This window comes from Oncorhynchus kisutch, linkage group LG17 (genome assembly GCF_002021735.2).
Source record: "Oncorhynchus kisutch isolate 150728-3 linkage group LG17, Okis_V2, whole genome shotgun sequence".
Classification (NCBI taxonomy): domain Eukaryota; kingdom Metazoa; phylum Chordata; class Actinopteri; order Salmoniformes; family Salmonidae; genus Oncorhynchus; species Oncorhynchus kisutch.
This window is the reverse complement of record NC_034190.2, coordinates 84,977,459-84,997,085: the sequence shown is the minus strand read 5'-3', so window position 1 is coordinate 84,997,085 and position 19,627 is coordinate 84,977,459. Positions and strand designations below refer to the sequence as shown.

General features: G+C 31.1%; 1 protein-coding gene across 4 annotated transcripts in view; it reads left to right on the top strand.

Annotated features, from left to right (window-relative positions):
* The window catches only part of magixa (MAGI family member, X-linked a), a 179,088-nt gene that overhangs the window by 108,287 nt on the left and 51,174 nt on the right, over positions 1 to 19,627 (top strand). For all 4 annotated transcript variants that reach the window (XM_031794855.1, XM_031794854.1, XM_031794853.1 and 1 more), the window contains exon 13: positions 6,169 to 6,369. In XM_031794855.1, the coding sequence (XP_031650715.1) occupies positions 6,169 to 6,369 (201 nt within the window). The remainder of the gene's footprint in view (positions 1 to 6,168; positions 6,370 to 19,627) is intronic.

Here is a 19,627-nt window from a genome sequence, read left to right as displayed (position 1 = left end):
TTGGTGGCTGACTAAATACTTTTTTGCCCCACTGTATGTTTGAAATTCACTGCTCGACTGAGGGACCTTACAGATAATTGTAATGTGTGAGATGAAGGTAGTCATAACAAAATCATGTTAAACACTATTATTACACACAGAGTCCATGAGACTTATTATGTGACTTGCACATTTTTACTCCTGAATGTATTCAGGCTTGACATAACAAAGGTTTCGAATACTTATTGACTCAAGACATTTGAGCTCTTCTTTTTTAATTCATTTGTAAAAATGTCTAAAAACATAATTCCACTTTGACATTATGGGGTATTGTGTGTAGGCCAGTGACACAACATGTCAATGTCATCCATTTTAAATTCAGGCTGCAACACAACAACAAAATGTAGAGAAAGTCAAGGGGTGTGAATACTTTCTGAAGGCCACTGTATGTTATTATCACCATCTCTAAAATGTGATGTGTTTGACGTCACTGTATGTTGTAAGTGGTATGAATTAGTTTCACATAGTGTAGCTCCAGCTGTGGCTCTGTTATCACGCTCTGTCTCTCTCTGTGTGTGTGTGTGTACGAGTGTGTCTCTGTGTCTCTGTGTGTGTGTGTGTACGTGTGTGTCTCTGTGTCTCTGTGTGTGTGTGTGTGTGTGTGTGTCTCTGTGTCTCTGTGTGTGTGTGTGTACGAGTGTGTCTCTGTGTCTCTGTGTGTGTGTGTGTGTGTGTGTACGAGTGTGTCTCTGTGTCTCTGTGTGTGTGTGTGTGTGTCTCTGTGTGTGTGTGTGTGTGTGTGTATGTGTGTGTGTGTACGAGTGTGTCTCTGTGTCTCTGTGTGTGTGTACGAGTGTGTCTCTGTGTCTCTGTGTGTGTGTGTGTGTGTGTGTGTGTGTGTGTGTGTGTACGAGTGTGTCTCTGTGTCTCTGTGTGTGTGTGTGTGTGTCTCTGTGTGTGTGTGTGTGTGTGTCTGTGTGTGTGTGTGTGTGTGTGTGTGTGTGTGTGTGTGTGTGTGTGTGTGTGTGTGTGTGTGTGTGTGTGTGTGTGTGTGTGTGTGTGTGTGTCTCTCTGTGTCTGTGTGTGCCATGTTACGGCTGCGTCTGTTCTCTGACCGCTAAACGTTAAATGGCAGAGTAAGCGTGTGATTGGTGTTACAGGGACAACAGATAACCATCATTAACTAGGTCCATTAGAGTGGTGTTACAGGGACATCAGATAACAATCAATAACTAGGTCCATTAGAGTGGTGTTACAGGGACAACAGATAACCATCATTAACTAGGTCCATTAGAGTGGTGTTACAGGGACAACAGATAACCATCATTAACTAGGTCCATTAGAGTGGTGTTACAGGGACAACAGATAACCATCATTAACTAGGTCCATTAGAGTGGTGTTACAGGGACAACAGATAACCATCATTAACTAGGTCCATTAGAGTGGTGTTAACTATCATTAACTAGGTCCATTAGAGTGGTGTTACAGGGACAACAGATAACCATCATTAACTAGGTACATTAGAGTGGTGTTACAGGGACAACAGATAACCATCATTAACTAGGTCCATTGGAGTGGTGTTAACTATCATTAACTAGGTCCATTAGAGTGGTGTTACAGGGACAACAGATAACCATCATTAACTAGGTCCATTGGAGTGGTGTTAACCATCATTAACTAGGTCCATTAGAGTGGTGTTACAGGGACAACAGATAACCATCATTAACTAGGTCCATTAGAGTGGTGTTACAGGGACAACAGATAACCATCATTAACTAGGTCCATTGGAGTGGTGTTAACCATCATTAACTAGGTCCATTAGAGTGGTGTTACAGGTCCAACAGGAACAACAAATAATCATCATCATTATCTCATAAACTCCTATGGTGTGACAACCAGATAGTATGCTTTGACGCAAACTGACCTGGGAACAGGCTAATATACTGTGACAACCATACAATAAGAGTTGACCACATTCCACAAACTGACCTGGGAACAGGCTAATATACTGTGACAACCATACAATAAGAGTTGACCACATTCCACAAACTGACCTGGGAACAGGCTAATATACTGTGACAACCATACAATAAGAGTTGACCACATTCCACAAACTGACCTGGGAACAGGGTAATATACTGTGACAACCATACAATAAGAGTTGACCACATTCCACAAACTGACCTGGGAACAGGGTAATATACTGTGACAACCATACAATAAGAGTTGACCACATTCCACAAACTGACCTGGGAACAGGCTAATATACTGTGACAACCATACAATAAGAGTTGACCACATTCCACAAACTGACCTGGGAACAGGGTAATATACTGTGCCTGTCATTGTTAAATAGTACTGTTGTATTTGTATTCCCATAAAATCTGTGGAATTATGCTTTTGAATTCTGTCATACTTCGTTGTCGTGCCTCTGGTTGGAATTGGTCGTTGCCATCTTGTTTTCCTGAACAAAACCAATACAAAGAAAAAAGAATAACAACTCCTGTTCTGGTCTGTATGTCATGTGAGTCTCCCAGCATGCTTCGCGTTGGAGAGGTAGATTGAGGTCTGAGCTTGGCAACAAATGCACTTTGTCCATGTTTCTGATATTTTAATCCTCTCTCTCTCTCTCTGTCACTTTCTCTCCTTCCTCTCTCTGTCACTTTCTCTCCTTCCTCTCTCTCTCTCTCTCTGTCTCTCTCTCTGTCACTTTCTCTCCTTCCTCTCTCTCTCTCTCTGTCTCTCTCTGTCTCTCTCTCTCTCTCTGTCTCTCCCTCTCTCTCTCTCTCTCTCTATCTCTCTCTCTCTCTCTCTCCCTCTCTCTCTCTCTCTCTCTCTCTCTCTCTGTCTCTCTCACTCTCTCTCTCTGTCTCTCTCTCTCTCTCTGTCTCTCTCTCTCTCTCTCTCTCTCTCTCTCTCTCTCTCTCTCTCAGCCCCCCCTCTTTTCTCTGACTGAAGCCTCTCTCCTCTCTCTTGAGTGTTTTACTGTTCGTAATCCTTTCAACCCTTTATAGAGCCTTCCACTTTTCCCTTTCTCTCTCCCTCTGTCCATCGCTCTCTCTCTGTCTCTGTCTCGCTTTCTCTCTCTCTTTCTGTCTGTCTCTCAATATTAAATTAAATTCAAGGGGCTTTATTGGCATGGGAAACATGTGTTAACATTGCCAAAGCAAGTGAGGTAGATAATAAACTAAAGTGAAATAAACAATAAAAATGAACAGTAAACATTACACTCACAGACGTTTCAAAATAATATAGACATTTCAAATATCATATTATGTCTATATACAGTGTTGTAACAATTTGAAAATAAATAAACATAAATATGTGTTGTATTTACAGTGGTGTTTGTTCTTCACTGGTTGCCCTTTTCTTGTGGCAACAGGTCACACATCTTGCTGCTGTGACCCAATAGATATGGGAGTATTTCAAAATTCTGTGTGGATCTGTGTAATCTGAGGGAAATATGTGTCTCTAATATGGTCATACATTGGGCAGGAGGTTAGGAAGTGCAGCTCCGTTTCCACCTCATTTTGTGGGCAGTGAGCACATAGCCTGTCTTCTCTTGAGAGCCATGTCTGCCTACGGCGGCCTTTCTCAATAGCAAGGCTATGCTCACTGAGTCTGTACATAGTCAAAGCTTTCCTTAAGTTTGTGTCAGTCAGTCTCACTCCCTCGGGTATTCTGCCACTGTGTACTCTCTGTTTAGGGCCAAATAACATTCATTCATTTGCTCTGTTGTTTTGTTAATTCTTTCCAATGTTTCAAGTAATTATCTTGTTGTTTTCTCATGATTTAGTTGGGTCTAATTGTGTTGGTGTCCTGGGGCTCTGTTTGTGTTTGTGAACAGAGCTCCAGCTTGCTTAGGGGACTCTTCTCTAGGTTCATCTCTCTGTAGGTGATGGCTTTGTTATGGAAGGTTTGGGAATCACTTCCAATTAGGTGGTTGTAGAATGGAACGTATTTTCTGGATTTTGATGATTAGCGGGTATCGGTCTAATTCTGCTCTGCATTATTTGGTGTTTTACGTTGTACACAGAGGAATTCTGCATGCAGAGTCTCAATGTGGTGTTTGTCCCATTTTGTGATTTATTGGTTCTCTTTCTCGCTCTCTATCTATCTTTTCCCACCCGTCTCTCTCGCTCTCCTCCACCTCTCTCTCTCTCTTTCTTTCTCTCTTTTTATTTCCTCCACCTCTCTCTCCCTCAACTCCACCTCTCTCCCTCTCCTCCACCTCTCTGTCTCCCTCTCTTCCTGTCTCTCTCTCTTTCCCCCACCTCTCCCTTTCCCTCTATCTATCCCCCAAATATCTCTTTCTCTCACTCTCTCTCGCCCCCACCTCTCCCTTTCTCTCACTCTGCCCCCTCTCTATCCCCTGCTCCCTCTCTTTCTCTCTCACGGGGCTTGGAGGATTTGTGTTTAATTTGATCAAGTTTATAGTACTGCTCACATGAAAAGAAATAAAACAGACATTTTCTTCTACCTTGTTAATGAATTGGGTTTGATTTCCCTTTTGTGTGTGTCTGTGTCTGTGTCTTTGTGTTTCTGTGTCTTTGTGTTTCTGTGTCTGTGTCTTTGTGTTTCTGTGTCTTTGTGTTTCTGTGTCTGTGTGTCTGTGTCTTTGTGTTTCTGTGTCTGTGTCTTTGTGTTTCTGTGTCTGTGTCTTTGTGTTTCTGTGTCTGTGTCTGTGTGTTTCTGTGTCTGTGTCTGTGTGTCTGTGTGTTTCTGTGTCTGTGTCTTTGTGTTTCTGTGTCTGTGTCTTTGTGTTTCTGTGTCTGTGTGTCTGTGTGTATACACAGTTGAACAATGTCCTTTATTCTAGAACCTCCCCTTCTCCAGTCTGCAGCCCAGATATAACCCTGTCTCTATTCTAGAACCTCCCCTGCTCCAGTCTGTAACCCAGATAGAACCCTGTCTCTATTCTAGAACCTCCCCTGCTCCAGTCTGTAACTCAGATAGAACCCTGTGTCTATTCTAGAACCTCCCCTGCTCCAGTCTGTATCTAAGATAGAACCCTGTCTCTATTCTATAACCTCCCCTGGTCCAGTCTGCAGCCCAGATAGAACCCTGTCTCTATTCTATAACCTCCCCTGCTCCAGTCTGTAACCCAGATAGAACCCTGTCTCTATTCTAGAACCTCCCCTGCTCCAGTCTGTAACCCAGATAGAACCCTGTCTCTATTCTAGAACCTCCCCTGCTCCAGTCTGCAGCCCAGATAGAACCCTGTGACATCAGAGTGATGACCATTGAAGCATACCGTAGCATCACTTAATGTCTTCCATCGGAAGTTTGCCTCAATTATTTAATCAATCATCAATTATTAGCGCAGCTGTCGTACATGGCACGCCCACACAGACTGAGCTAGGTGTGCATGCACGCGCCACACACACACACATACACACACACACATACACACACACACTGAGCTAGGGACCTATTTTAGAACTGGTACATCAGCTGTAGTTCAACTGTATGCTTCCTCATATGCTTCCTAATATCCTTCCTCATATCATTGCTCACACCCTTCCTCATACCCTTCCTCATATCCTTCCTCATGTTCCACTGGAAAAAAAGGACAGACTGTATATTGCAGAATTTACTAGAATTTAGGTGCTTTTTCAACCTTCAATTGTTCCTTGTATATGTTGGAGCTCTGTTGTGCTTGACTTACTCATTGTAGAGACCTGGTTTACCATGATGCTGTGTGTTCTGTCTGATCTTTAACCTTGTAGAGACCTGGTTTACCATGATGCTGTGTGTTCTGTCTGATCTTTAACCTTGTAGAGACCTGGTTTACCATGATGCTGTGTGTTCTGTCTGATCTTTAACCTTGCTGGTCCTTTTATATGTTGTATTCTTAATATACCTTTCTACTTCACACCAAACTGTATCCAGGTTAACTACTAACTAAATGACTGACAGTACTGACTCTCAACTCTCTCTCTGTCTCTCTCTCTCTCTCTCCCTCTTTCCCTCTCTCTCTCTCTCTTTCCCTCTCTCTCTCTCTCTTTCCCTCTCCCTCCCTCCCTCCCTCTCTCTCTCTCTTTCCCCCTCCCTCCCTCCCTCCCTCCCTCCCTCCCTCCCTCCCTCCCTCCCTCCCTCCCTCCCTCCCTCCCTCCCTCCCTCTATCTCTCTTTCTCTATCTCACTCCCTCCCTATGTCTCTCTCGCTCTCTCTCTCTCCCCACCCCAGCCTCGTCCATGCTGTCCCACAGGTTTGTGACAGTGCGTGGGGGCAGCCCTGCGGCCCGGTCAGGTCAGATCCAGCCGGGTGACCAGCTAGAGTCAGTGGAGGGACGGTCCGTTGTCACCCTGCCTCACAGAGACCTGGCACAGATACTGAGACGTGCTGGAAACACACTCAGACTCACCATCATACCAAGACTTAACCCCAGTGAGTTATATACATGCCTATACACACCATTGAGTTATATGAAGAATTGGCTAGAACTGCCAGGGCGGCAGGGTAGCCTAGTGGTTAGAGTGTTGGACTAGTAACCGAAAGGTTGCAAGTTCGAATCCCCGAGCTGACAAGGTACAAATCTGTCGTTCTGCCCCTGAACAGGCAGTTAACCCACTGTTCCTAGGCCGTCATTGAAAATAAGAATTTGTTCTTAACTGACTTGCCTAGTAAAAAAATATATATATATATATACCATTATCTAGTTATATACACACCAGTATCTAGTTATATACATACCAATATCTAGTTATATATATACCAATATCTAGTTATATTACATACCAATATATACCAATATCTAGTTATATATATACCAATATCTAGTTATATACACACCAGTATCTAGTTATATACATACCAATATCTAGTTATATACATACCAATATATACCAGTATCTAGTTATATACATACCAATATCTAGTTATATACATACCAATATCTAGTTATATACATACCAGTATCTAGTTATATACATATCAATATCTAGTTATATACCTACCAATATCTAGTTATATACATACCAGTATCTAGTTATATACATACCAATATATACCAATATCTAGTTATATACATACCAGTATCTAGTTATATACACACCAATATCTAGTTATATACACACCAATATCCAGTTATATACATACCAATATCTAGTTATATACACACCAATATATACCAATATCTAGTTATATACATACCAGTATCTAGTTATATACATACCAATATCTAGTTATATACATACCAGTATCTAGTTATATACACACCAGTATCTAGTTATATACATACCAATATCTAGTTATAAACATACCAATATCTAGTTATATACATACCAATATCTAGTTATATACCTACCAATATCTAGTTATATACACACCAATATCTAGTTATATACATACCAATATATACCAACATCTAGTTATATACATACCAATATATAGTTATATACATACCAGTATCTAGTTATATACATACCAATATCTAGTTATATACACACCAATATATACCAATATCTTGTTATATACATACCAGTATCTAGTTATATACACACCAGTATCTAGTTATATACATACCAATATCTAGTTATATACATACCAATATATACCAGTATCTAGTTATATACATACCAGTATCTAGTTATATACATACCAATATCTAGTTATATACATACCAATATATACCAGTATCTAGTTATATACACACCAGTATCTAGTTATATACATACCAATATCTAGTTATATACATACTAGTATCTAGTTATATACACACCAATATCTAGTTATATACATACCAGTATCTAGTTATATACACACCAGTATCTAGTTATATACATACCAATATCTAGTTATATACATACCAATATCTAGTTATATACATACCAATATCTAGTTAAATCTAATTATATACATACCAATATCCAGTTATATACACACCAATATCTAGTTATATACATACCAATATATACCAGTATCTAGTTATATACCTACCAATATCTAGTTATATACATACCAATATCCAGTTATATACATACCAATATCTAGTTATATACATACCAATATCTAGTTAAATCTAGTTATATACATACCAGTATCTAGTTATATACATACCAATATCTAGTTAAATCTAATTATATACATACCAATATCCAGTTATATACACACCAATATCTAGTTATATACATACCAATATATACCAGTATCTAGTGATATACCTACCAATATCTAGTTATATACATACCAATATATACCAATATCTAGTTATATATATACCAATATCTAGTTATATACATACCAATATCTAGTTATATACATACCAATATCTAGTTATATACATACCAATATATACCAATATCTAGTTATATATATACCAATATCTAGTTATATACATACCAATATCTAGTTATATACATACCAATATCTAGTTATATACATACCAATATCTAGTTATATACATACCAATATCCAGTTATATACATACCAATATATACCAATATCTAGTTATATACACACCAATATATACCAATATCTAGTTATATACATACCAATATCTAGTTATATACATACCAATATCTAGTTATATACACACCAATATATAGTTATATACATACTAATATCTAGTTATATACACACCAATATATACCAGTATCTAGTTATATACATAATAATATCTAGTTATATACCTACCAATATCTAGTTATTAACACACCAATATATAGTTATATACATACCACTATCTAGTTATATACACACCAATATATAGTTATATACATACCAATATCTAGTTATATACACACCAATATCTAGTTATATACATACCATTATCTAGTTATATACACACCAGTATCTAGTTATATACATACCAATATATACCAATATCTAGTTATATATATACCAATATCTAGTTATATTACATACCAATATATACCAATATCTAGTTATATACATACCAGTATCTAGTTATATACACACCAGTATCTAGTTATATACATACCAATATATACCAATATCTAGTTATATATATACCAATATCTAGTTATATTACATACCAATATATACCAATATCTAGTTATATACACACCAGTATCTAGTTATATACATACCAATATCTAGTTATATACATACCAATATATACCAGTATCTAGTTATATACATACCAATATCTAGTTATATACATACCAATATCTAGTTATATACATACCAGTATCTAGTTATATACATATCAATATCTAGTTATATACCTACCAATATCTAGTTATATACATACCAGTATCTAGTTATATACATACCAGTATCTAGTTATATACACACCAATATCTAGTTATATACATACCAATATCTAGTTATATACATACCAATATATAGTTATATACACACCAATATATACCAATATCTAGTTATATACATACCAGTATCTAGTTATATACATACCAATATCTAGTTATATACATACCAGTATCTAGTTATATACACACCAGTATCTAGTTATATACATACCAATATCTAGTTATATACATACCAATATCTAGTTATATACCTACCAATATCTAGTTATATACACACCAATATCTAGTTATATACATACCAATATATACCAATATCTAGTGACATACCAATATCTAGTTATATACATACCAATATATACCAACATCTAGTTATATACATACCAATATATAGTTATATACATACCAGTATCTAGTTATATACATACCAATATCTAGTTATATACACACCAATATATACCAATATCTAGTTATATACATACCAGTATCTAGTTATATACACACCAGTATCTAGTTATATACATACCAATATCTAGTTATATACATACCAATATATACCAGTATCTAGTTATATACATACCAGTATCTAGTTATATACATACCAATATCTAGTTATATACATACCAATATATACCAATATCTAGTTATATACATACCAGTATCTAGTTATATACATACCAATATCTAGTTATATACATACCAATATATACCAGTATCTAGTTATATACACACCAGTATCTAGTTATATACATACCAATATCTAGTTATATACATACCAGTATCTAGTTATATACACACCAATATCTAGTTATATACATACCAGTATCTAGTTATATACACACCAGTATCTAGTTATATACATATCAATATCTAGTTATATACATACCAGTATCTAGTTATATACATACCAGTATCTAGTTATATACATACCAGTATCTAGTTATATACATACCAATATCTAGTTATATACATACCAATATCTAGTTAAATCTAATTATATACATACCAATATCCAGTTATATACACACCAATATCTAGTTATATACATACCAATATATACCAGTATCTAGTTATATACCTACCAATATCTAGTTATATACATACCAATATATACCAATATCTAGTTATATACATACCAATATCCAGTTATATACATACCAATATCTAGTTATATACATACCAATATCTAGTTAAATCTAGTTATATACATACCAGTATCTAGTTATATACATACCAATATCTAGTTAAATCTAATTATATACATACCAATATCCAGTTATATACACACCAATATCTAGTTATATACATACCAATATATACCAGTATCTAGTGATATACCTACCAATATCTAGTTATATACATACCAATATCTAGTTATATATATACCAATATCTAGTTATATACATACCAATATCTAGTTATATACATACCAGTATCTAGTTATATACATACCAGTATCTAGTTATATACATACCAATATCTAGTTATATACATACCAGTATCTAGTTATATACATACCAATATCTAGTTAAATCTAATTATATACATACCAATATCCAGTTATATACACACCAATATCTAGTTATATACATACCAATATATACCAGTATCTAGTGATATACCTACCAATATCTAGTTATATACATACCAATATCTAGTTATATATATATACCAATATCTAGTTATATACATACCAATATCTAGTTATATACATACCAATATCTAGTTATATACATACCAATATCCAGTTATATACATACCAATATATACCAATATCTAGTTATATACATACCAATATATACCAATATCTAGTTATATACATACCAATATCTAGTTATATACATACCATATCCAGTTATATACATACCAATATATACCAATATCTAGTTATATACACACCAATATATACCAATATCTAGTTATATACATACCAATATCTAGTTATATACACACCAATATATAGTTATATACATACTAATATCTAGTTATATACACACCAATATATACCAGTATCTAGTTATATACATAATAATATCTAGTTATATACCCTACCAATATCTAGTTATTAACACACCAATATATAGTTATATACATACCACTATCTAGTATATACACACTAATATATAGTTATATACATACCAATATCTAGTTATATACACACCAATATCTAGTTATATACATACCATTATCTAGTTATATACACACCAGTATCTAGTTATATACATACCAATATATACCAATATCTAGTTATATATATACCAATATCTAGTTATATTACATACCAATATATACCAATATCTAGTTATATACATACCAATATCTAGTTATATACATACCAGTATCTAGTTATATACACACCAGTATCTAGTTATATACACACCAGTATCTAGTTATATACATACCAATATCTAGTTATATACATACCAATATATACCAGTATCTAGTTATATACATACCAATATCTAGTTATATACATACCAATATCTAGTTATATACATACCAGTATCTAGTTATATACATATCAATATCTAGTTATATACCTACCAATATCTAGTTATATACATACCAGTATCTAGTTATATACATACCAATATATACCAATATCTAGTTATATACATACCAGTATCTAGTTATATACACACCAATATCTAGTTATATACACACCAATATCCAGTTATATACATACCAATATATAGTTATATACACACCAATATATACCAATATCTAGTTATATACATACCAGTATCTAGTTATATACATACCAATATCTAGTTATATACATACCAGTATCTAGTTATATACACACCAGTATCTAGTTATATACATACCAATATCTAGTTATATACATACCAATATCTAGTTATATACATACCAATATCTAGTTATATACCTACCAATATCTAGTTATATACACACCAATATCTAGTTATATACATACCAATATATACCAACATCTAGTTATATACATACCAATATATAGTTATATACATACCAGTATCTAGTTATATACATACCAATATCTAGTTATATACACACCAATATATACCAATATCTAGTTATATACATACCAGTATCTAGTTATATACACACCAGTATCTAGTTATATACATACCAATATCTAGTTATATACATACCAATATATACCAGTATCTAGTTATATACATACCAGTATCTAGTTATATACATACCAATATCTAGTTATATACATACCAATATCTAGTTATATACATACCAGTATCTAGTTATATACATACCAGTATCTAGTTATATACATACCAATATCTAGTTATATACATACCAGTATCTAGTTATATACATACCAATATCTAGTTAAATCTAATTATATACATACCAATATCCAGTTATATACACACCAATATCTAGTTATATACATACCAATATATACCAGTATCTAGTGATATACCTACCAATATCTAGTTATATACATACCAATATCTAGTTATATATATATACCAATATCTAGTTATATACATACCAATATCTAGTTATATACATACCAATATCTAGTTATATACATACCAATATCCAGTTATATACATACCAATATATACCAATATCTAGTTATATACATACCAATATATACCAATATCTAGTTATATACATACCAATATCTAGTTATATACATACCAATATCCAGTTATATACATACCAATATATACCAATATCTAGTTATATACACACCAATATATACCAATATCTAGTTATATACATACCAATATCTAGTTATATACACACCAATATATAGTTATATACATACTAATATCTAGTTATATACACACCAATATATACCAGTATCTAGTTATATACATAATAATATCTAGTTATATACCTACCAATATCTAGTTATTAACACACCAATATATAGTTATATACATACCACTATCTAGTTATATACACACTAATATATAGTTATATACATACCAATATCTAGTTATATACACACCAATATCTAGTTATATACATACCATTATCTAGTTATATACACACCAGTATCTAGTTATATACATACCAATATATACCAATATCTAGTTATATATATACCAATATCTAGTTATATTACATACCAATATATACCAATATCTAGTTATATACATACCAATATCTAGTTATATACATACCAATATCTAGTTATATACACACCAATATATACCAATATCTAGTTATATACATACCAGTATCTAGTTATATACATACCAATATCTAGTTATATACATACCAGTATCTAGTTATATACACACCAGTATCTAGTTATATACACACCAGTATCTAGTTATATACATACCAATATCTAGTTATATACATACCAATATATACCAGTATCTAGTTATATACATACCAATATCTAGTTATATACATACCAATATCTAGTTATATACATACCAGTATCTAGTTATATACATATCAATATCTAGTTATATACCTACCAATATCTAGTTATATACATACCAGTATCTAGTTATATACATACCAATATATACCAATATCTAGTTATATACATACCAGTATCTAGTTATATACACACCAATATCTAGTTATATACACACCAATATCCAGTTATATACATACCAATATATAGTTATATACACACCAATATATACCAATATCTAGTTATATACATACCAGTATCTAGTTATATACATACCAATATCTAGTTATATACATACCAGTATCTAGTTATATACACACCAGTATCTAGTTATATACATACCAATATCTAGTTATATACATACCAATATCTAGTTATATACATACCAATATCTAGTTATATACCTACCAATATCTAGTTATATACACACCAATATCTAGTTATATACATACCAATATATACCAACATCTAGTTATATACATACCAATATATAGTTATATACATACCAGTATCTAGTTATATACATACCAATATCTAGTTATATACACACCAATATATACCAATATCTAGTTATATACATACCAGTATCTAGTTATATACACACCAGTATCTAGTTATATACATACCAATATCTAGTTATATACATACCAATATATACCAGTATCTAGTTATATACATACCACTATCTAGTTATATACATACCAATATCTAGTTATATACATACCAATATATACCAGTATCTAGTTATATACACACCAGTATCTAGTTATATACATACCAATATCTAGTTATATACATACCAGTATCTAGTTATATACACACCAATATCTAGTTATATACATACCAGTATCTAGTTATATACACACCAGTATCTAGTTATATACATACCAATATCTAGTTATATACATACCAATATCTAGTTATATACATACCAATATCTAGTTAAATCTAATTATATACATACCAATATCCAGTTATATACACACCAATATCTAGTTATATACATACCAATATATACCAGTATCTAGTTATATACCTACCAATATCTAGTTATATACATACCAATATCCAGTTATATACATACCAATATCTAGTTATATACATACCAATATCTAGTTAAATCTAGTTATATACATACCAGTATCTAGTTATATACATACCAATATCTAGTTAAATCTAATTATATACATACCAATATCCAGTTATATACACACCAATATCTAGTTATATACATACCAATATATACCAGTATCTAGTGATATACCTACCAATATCTAGTTATATACATACCAATATATACCAATATCTAGTTATATATATACCAATATCTAGTTATATACATACCAATATCTAGTTATATACATACCAATATCTAGTTATATACATACCAATATATACCAATATCTAGTTATATATATACCAATATCTAGTTATATACATACCAATATCTAGTTATATACATACCAATATCTAGTTATATACATACCAATATCTAGTTATATACATACCAATATCCAGTTATATACATACCAATATATACCAATATCTAGTTATATACACACCAATATATACCAATATCTAGTTATATACATACCAATATCTAGTTATATACATACCAATATCTAGTTATATACACCACCAATATATAGTTATATACATACTAATATCTAGTTATATACACACCAATATATACCAGTATCTAGTTATATACATAATAATATCTAGTTATATACCTACCAATATCTAGTTATTAACACACCAATATATAGTTATATACATACCACTATCTAGTTATATACACACCAATATATAGTTATATACATACCAATATCTAGTTATATACACACCAATATCTAGTTATATACATACCATTATCTAGTTATATACACACCAGTATCTAGTTATATACATACCAATATATACCAATATCTAGTTATATATATACCAATATCTAGTTATATTACATACCAATATATACCAATATCTAGTTATATACATACCAGTATCTAGTTATATACACACCAGTATCTAGTTATATACATACCAATATATACCAATATCTAGTTATATATATACCAATATCTAGTTATATTACATACCAATATATACCAATATCTAGTTATATACACACCAGTATCTAGTTATATACATACCAATATCTAGTTATATACATACCAATATATACCAGTATCTAGTTATATACATACCAATATCTAGTTATATACATACCAATATCTAGTTATATACATACCAGTATCTAGTTATATACATATCAATATCTAGTTATATACCTACCAATATCTAGTTATATACATACCAGTATCTAGTTATATACATACCAGTATCTAGTTATATACACACCAATATCTAGTTATATACATACCAATATCTAGTTATATACATACCAATATATAGTTATATACACACCAATATATACCAATATCTAGTTATATACATACCAGTATCTAGTTATATACATACCAATATCTAGTTATATACATACCAGTATCTAGTTATATACACACCAGTATCTAGTTATATACATACCAATATCTAGTTATATACATACCAATATCTAGTTATATACCTACCAATATCTAGTTATATACACACCAATATCTAGTTATATACATACCAATATATACCAATATCTAGTGACATACCAATATCTAGTTATATACATACCAATATATACCAACATCTAGTTATATACATACCAATATATAGTTATATACATACCAGTATCTAGTTATATACATACCAATATCTAGTTATATACACACCAATATATACCAATATCTAGTTATATACATACCAGTATCTAGTTATATACACACCAGTATCTAGTTATATACATACCAATATCTAGTTATATACATACCAATATATACCAGTATCTAGTTATATACATACCAGTATCTAGTATATACATACCAATATCTAGTTATATACATACCAATATATACCAATATCTAGTTATATACATACCAGTATCTAGTTATATACATACCAATATCTAGTTATATACATACCAATATATACCAGTATCTAGTTATATACACACCAGTATCTAGTTATATACATACCAATATCTAGTTATATACATACCAGTATCTAGTTATATACACACCAATATCTAGTTATATACATACCAGTATCTAGTTATATACACACCAGTATCTAGTTATATACATATCAATATCTAGTTATATACATACCAGTATCTAGTTATATACATACCAGTATCTAGTTATATACATACCAGTATCTAGTTATATACATACCAATATCTAGTTATATACATACCAATATCTAGTTAAATCTAATTATATACATACCAATATCCAGTTATATACACACCAATATCTAGTTATATACATACCAATATATACCAGTATCTAGTTATATACCTACCAATATCTAGTTATATACATACCAATATATACCAATATCTAGTTATATACATACCAATATCCAGTTATATACATACCAATATCTAGTTATATACATACCAATATCTAGTTAAATCTAGTTATATACATACCAGTATCTAGTTATATACATACCAATATCTAGTTAAATCTAATTATATACATACCAATATCCAGTTATATACACACCAATATCTAGTTATATACATACCAATATATACCAGTATCTAGTGATATACCTACCAATATCTAGTTATATACATACTAATATCTAGTTATATATATACCAATATCTAGTTATATACATACCAATATCTAGTTATATACATACCAGTATCTAGTTATATACATACCAGTATCTAGTTATATACATACCAATATCTAGTTATATACATACCAGTATCTAGTTATATACATACCAATATCTAGTTAAATCTAATTATATACATACCAATATCCAGTTATATACACACCAATATCTAGTTATATACATACCAATATATACCAGTATCTAGTGATATACCTACCAATATCTAGTTATATACATACCAATATCTAGTTATATATATATACCAATATCTAGTTATATACATACCAATATCTAGTTATATACATACCAATATCTAGTTATATACATACCAATATCCAGTTATATACATACCAATATATACCAATATCTAGTTATATACATACCAATATATACCAATATCTAGTTCTATACATACCAATATCTAGTTATATACATACCAATATCCAGTTATATACATACCAATATATACCAATATCTAGTTATATACACACCAATATATACCAATATCTAGTTATATACATACCAATATCTAGTTATATACACACCAATATATAGTTATATACATACTAATATCTAGTTATATACACACCAATATATACCAGTATCTAGTTATATACATAATAATATCTAGTTATATACCTACCAATATCTAGTTATTAACACACCAATATATAGTTATATACATACCACTATCTAGTTATATACACACTAATATATAGTTATATACATACCAATATCTAGTTATATACACACCAATATCTAGTTATATACATACCATTATCTAGTTATATACACACCAGTATCTAGTTATATACATACCAATATATACCAATATCTAGTTATATATATACCAATATCTAGTTATATTACATACCAATATATACCAATATCTAGTTATATACATACCAATATCTAGTTATATACATACCAATATCTAGTTATATACACACCAATATATACCAATATCTAGTTATATACATACCAGTATCTAGTTATATACATACCAATATCTAGTTATATACATACCAGTATCTAGTTATATACACACCAGTATCTAGTTATATACACACCAGTATCTAGTTATATTACATACCAATATATACCAATATCTAGTTATATACATACCAGTATCTAGTTATATACATACCAGTATCTAGTTATATACACACCAGTATCTAGTTATATACATACCAATATCTAGTTATATACATACCAATATATACCAGTATCTAGTTATATACACACCAATATATAGTTATATACATACCAATATCTAGTTATATACATACCAGTATCTAGTTATATACACACCAATATCTAGTTATATACATACCAGTATCTAGTTATATACACACCAGTATCTAGTTATATACATATCAATATCTAGTTATATACATACCAGTATCTAGTTATATACATACCAATATCTAGTTATATACATACCAATATCTAGTTAAATCTAATTATATACATACCAATATCCAGTTATATACACACCAATATCTAGTTATATACATACCAATATATACCAGTATCTAGTTATATACCTACCAATATCTAGTTATATACATACCAATATCTAGTTATATACCTACCAATATCTAGTTATATACATACCAATATCTAGTTATATACCTACCAATATCTAGTTATATACATACCAATATCTAGTTATATACATACCAATATCTAGTTATATACATACCAATACATACCAATATCTAGTTATATACATACCAATATATAGTTATATACACACCAATATATACCAATATCTAGTTATATACATAATAATATCTAGTTATATACCTACCAATATCCAGTTATATACACACCAATATCTAGTTATATACATACCAATATATACCAGTATCTAGTTATATACCTACCAATATCTAGTTATATACATACCAATATATACCAATATCTAGTTATATACATACCAATATCCAGTTATATACATACCAATATCTAGTTATATACATACCAATATCTAGTTAAATCTAGTTATATACATACCAGTATCTAGTTATATACATACCAATATCTAGTTAAATCTAATTATATACATACCAATATCCAGTTATATACACACCAATATCTAGTTATATACATACCAATATATACCAGTATCTAGTGATATACCTACCAATATCTAGTTATATACATACCAATATCTAGTTATATATATACCAATATCTAGTTATATACATACCAATATCTAGTTATATACATACCAGTATCTAGTTATATACATACCAGTATCTAGTTATATACATACCAATAT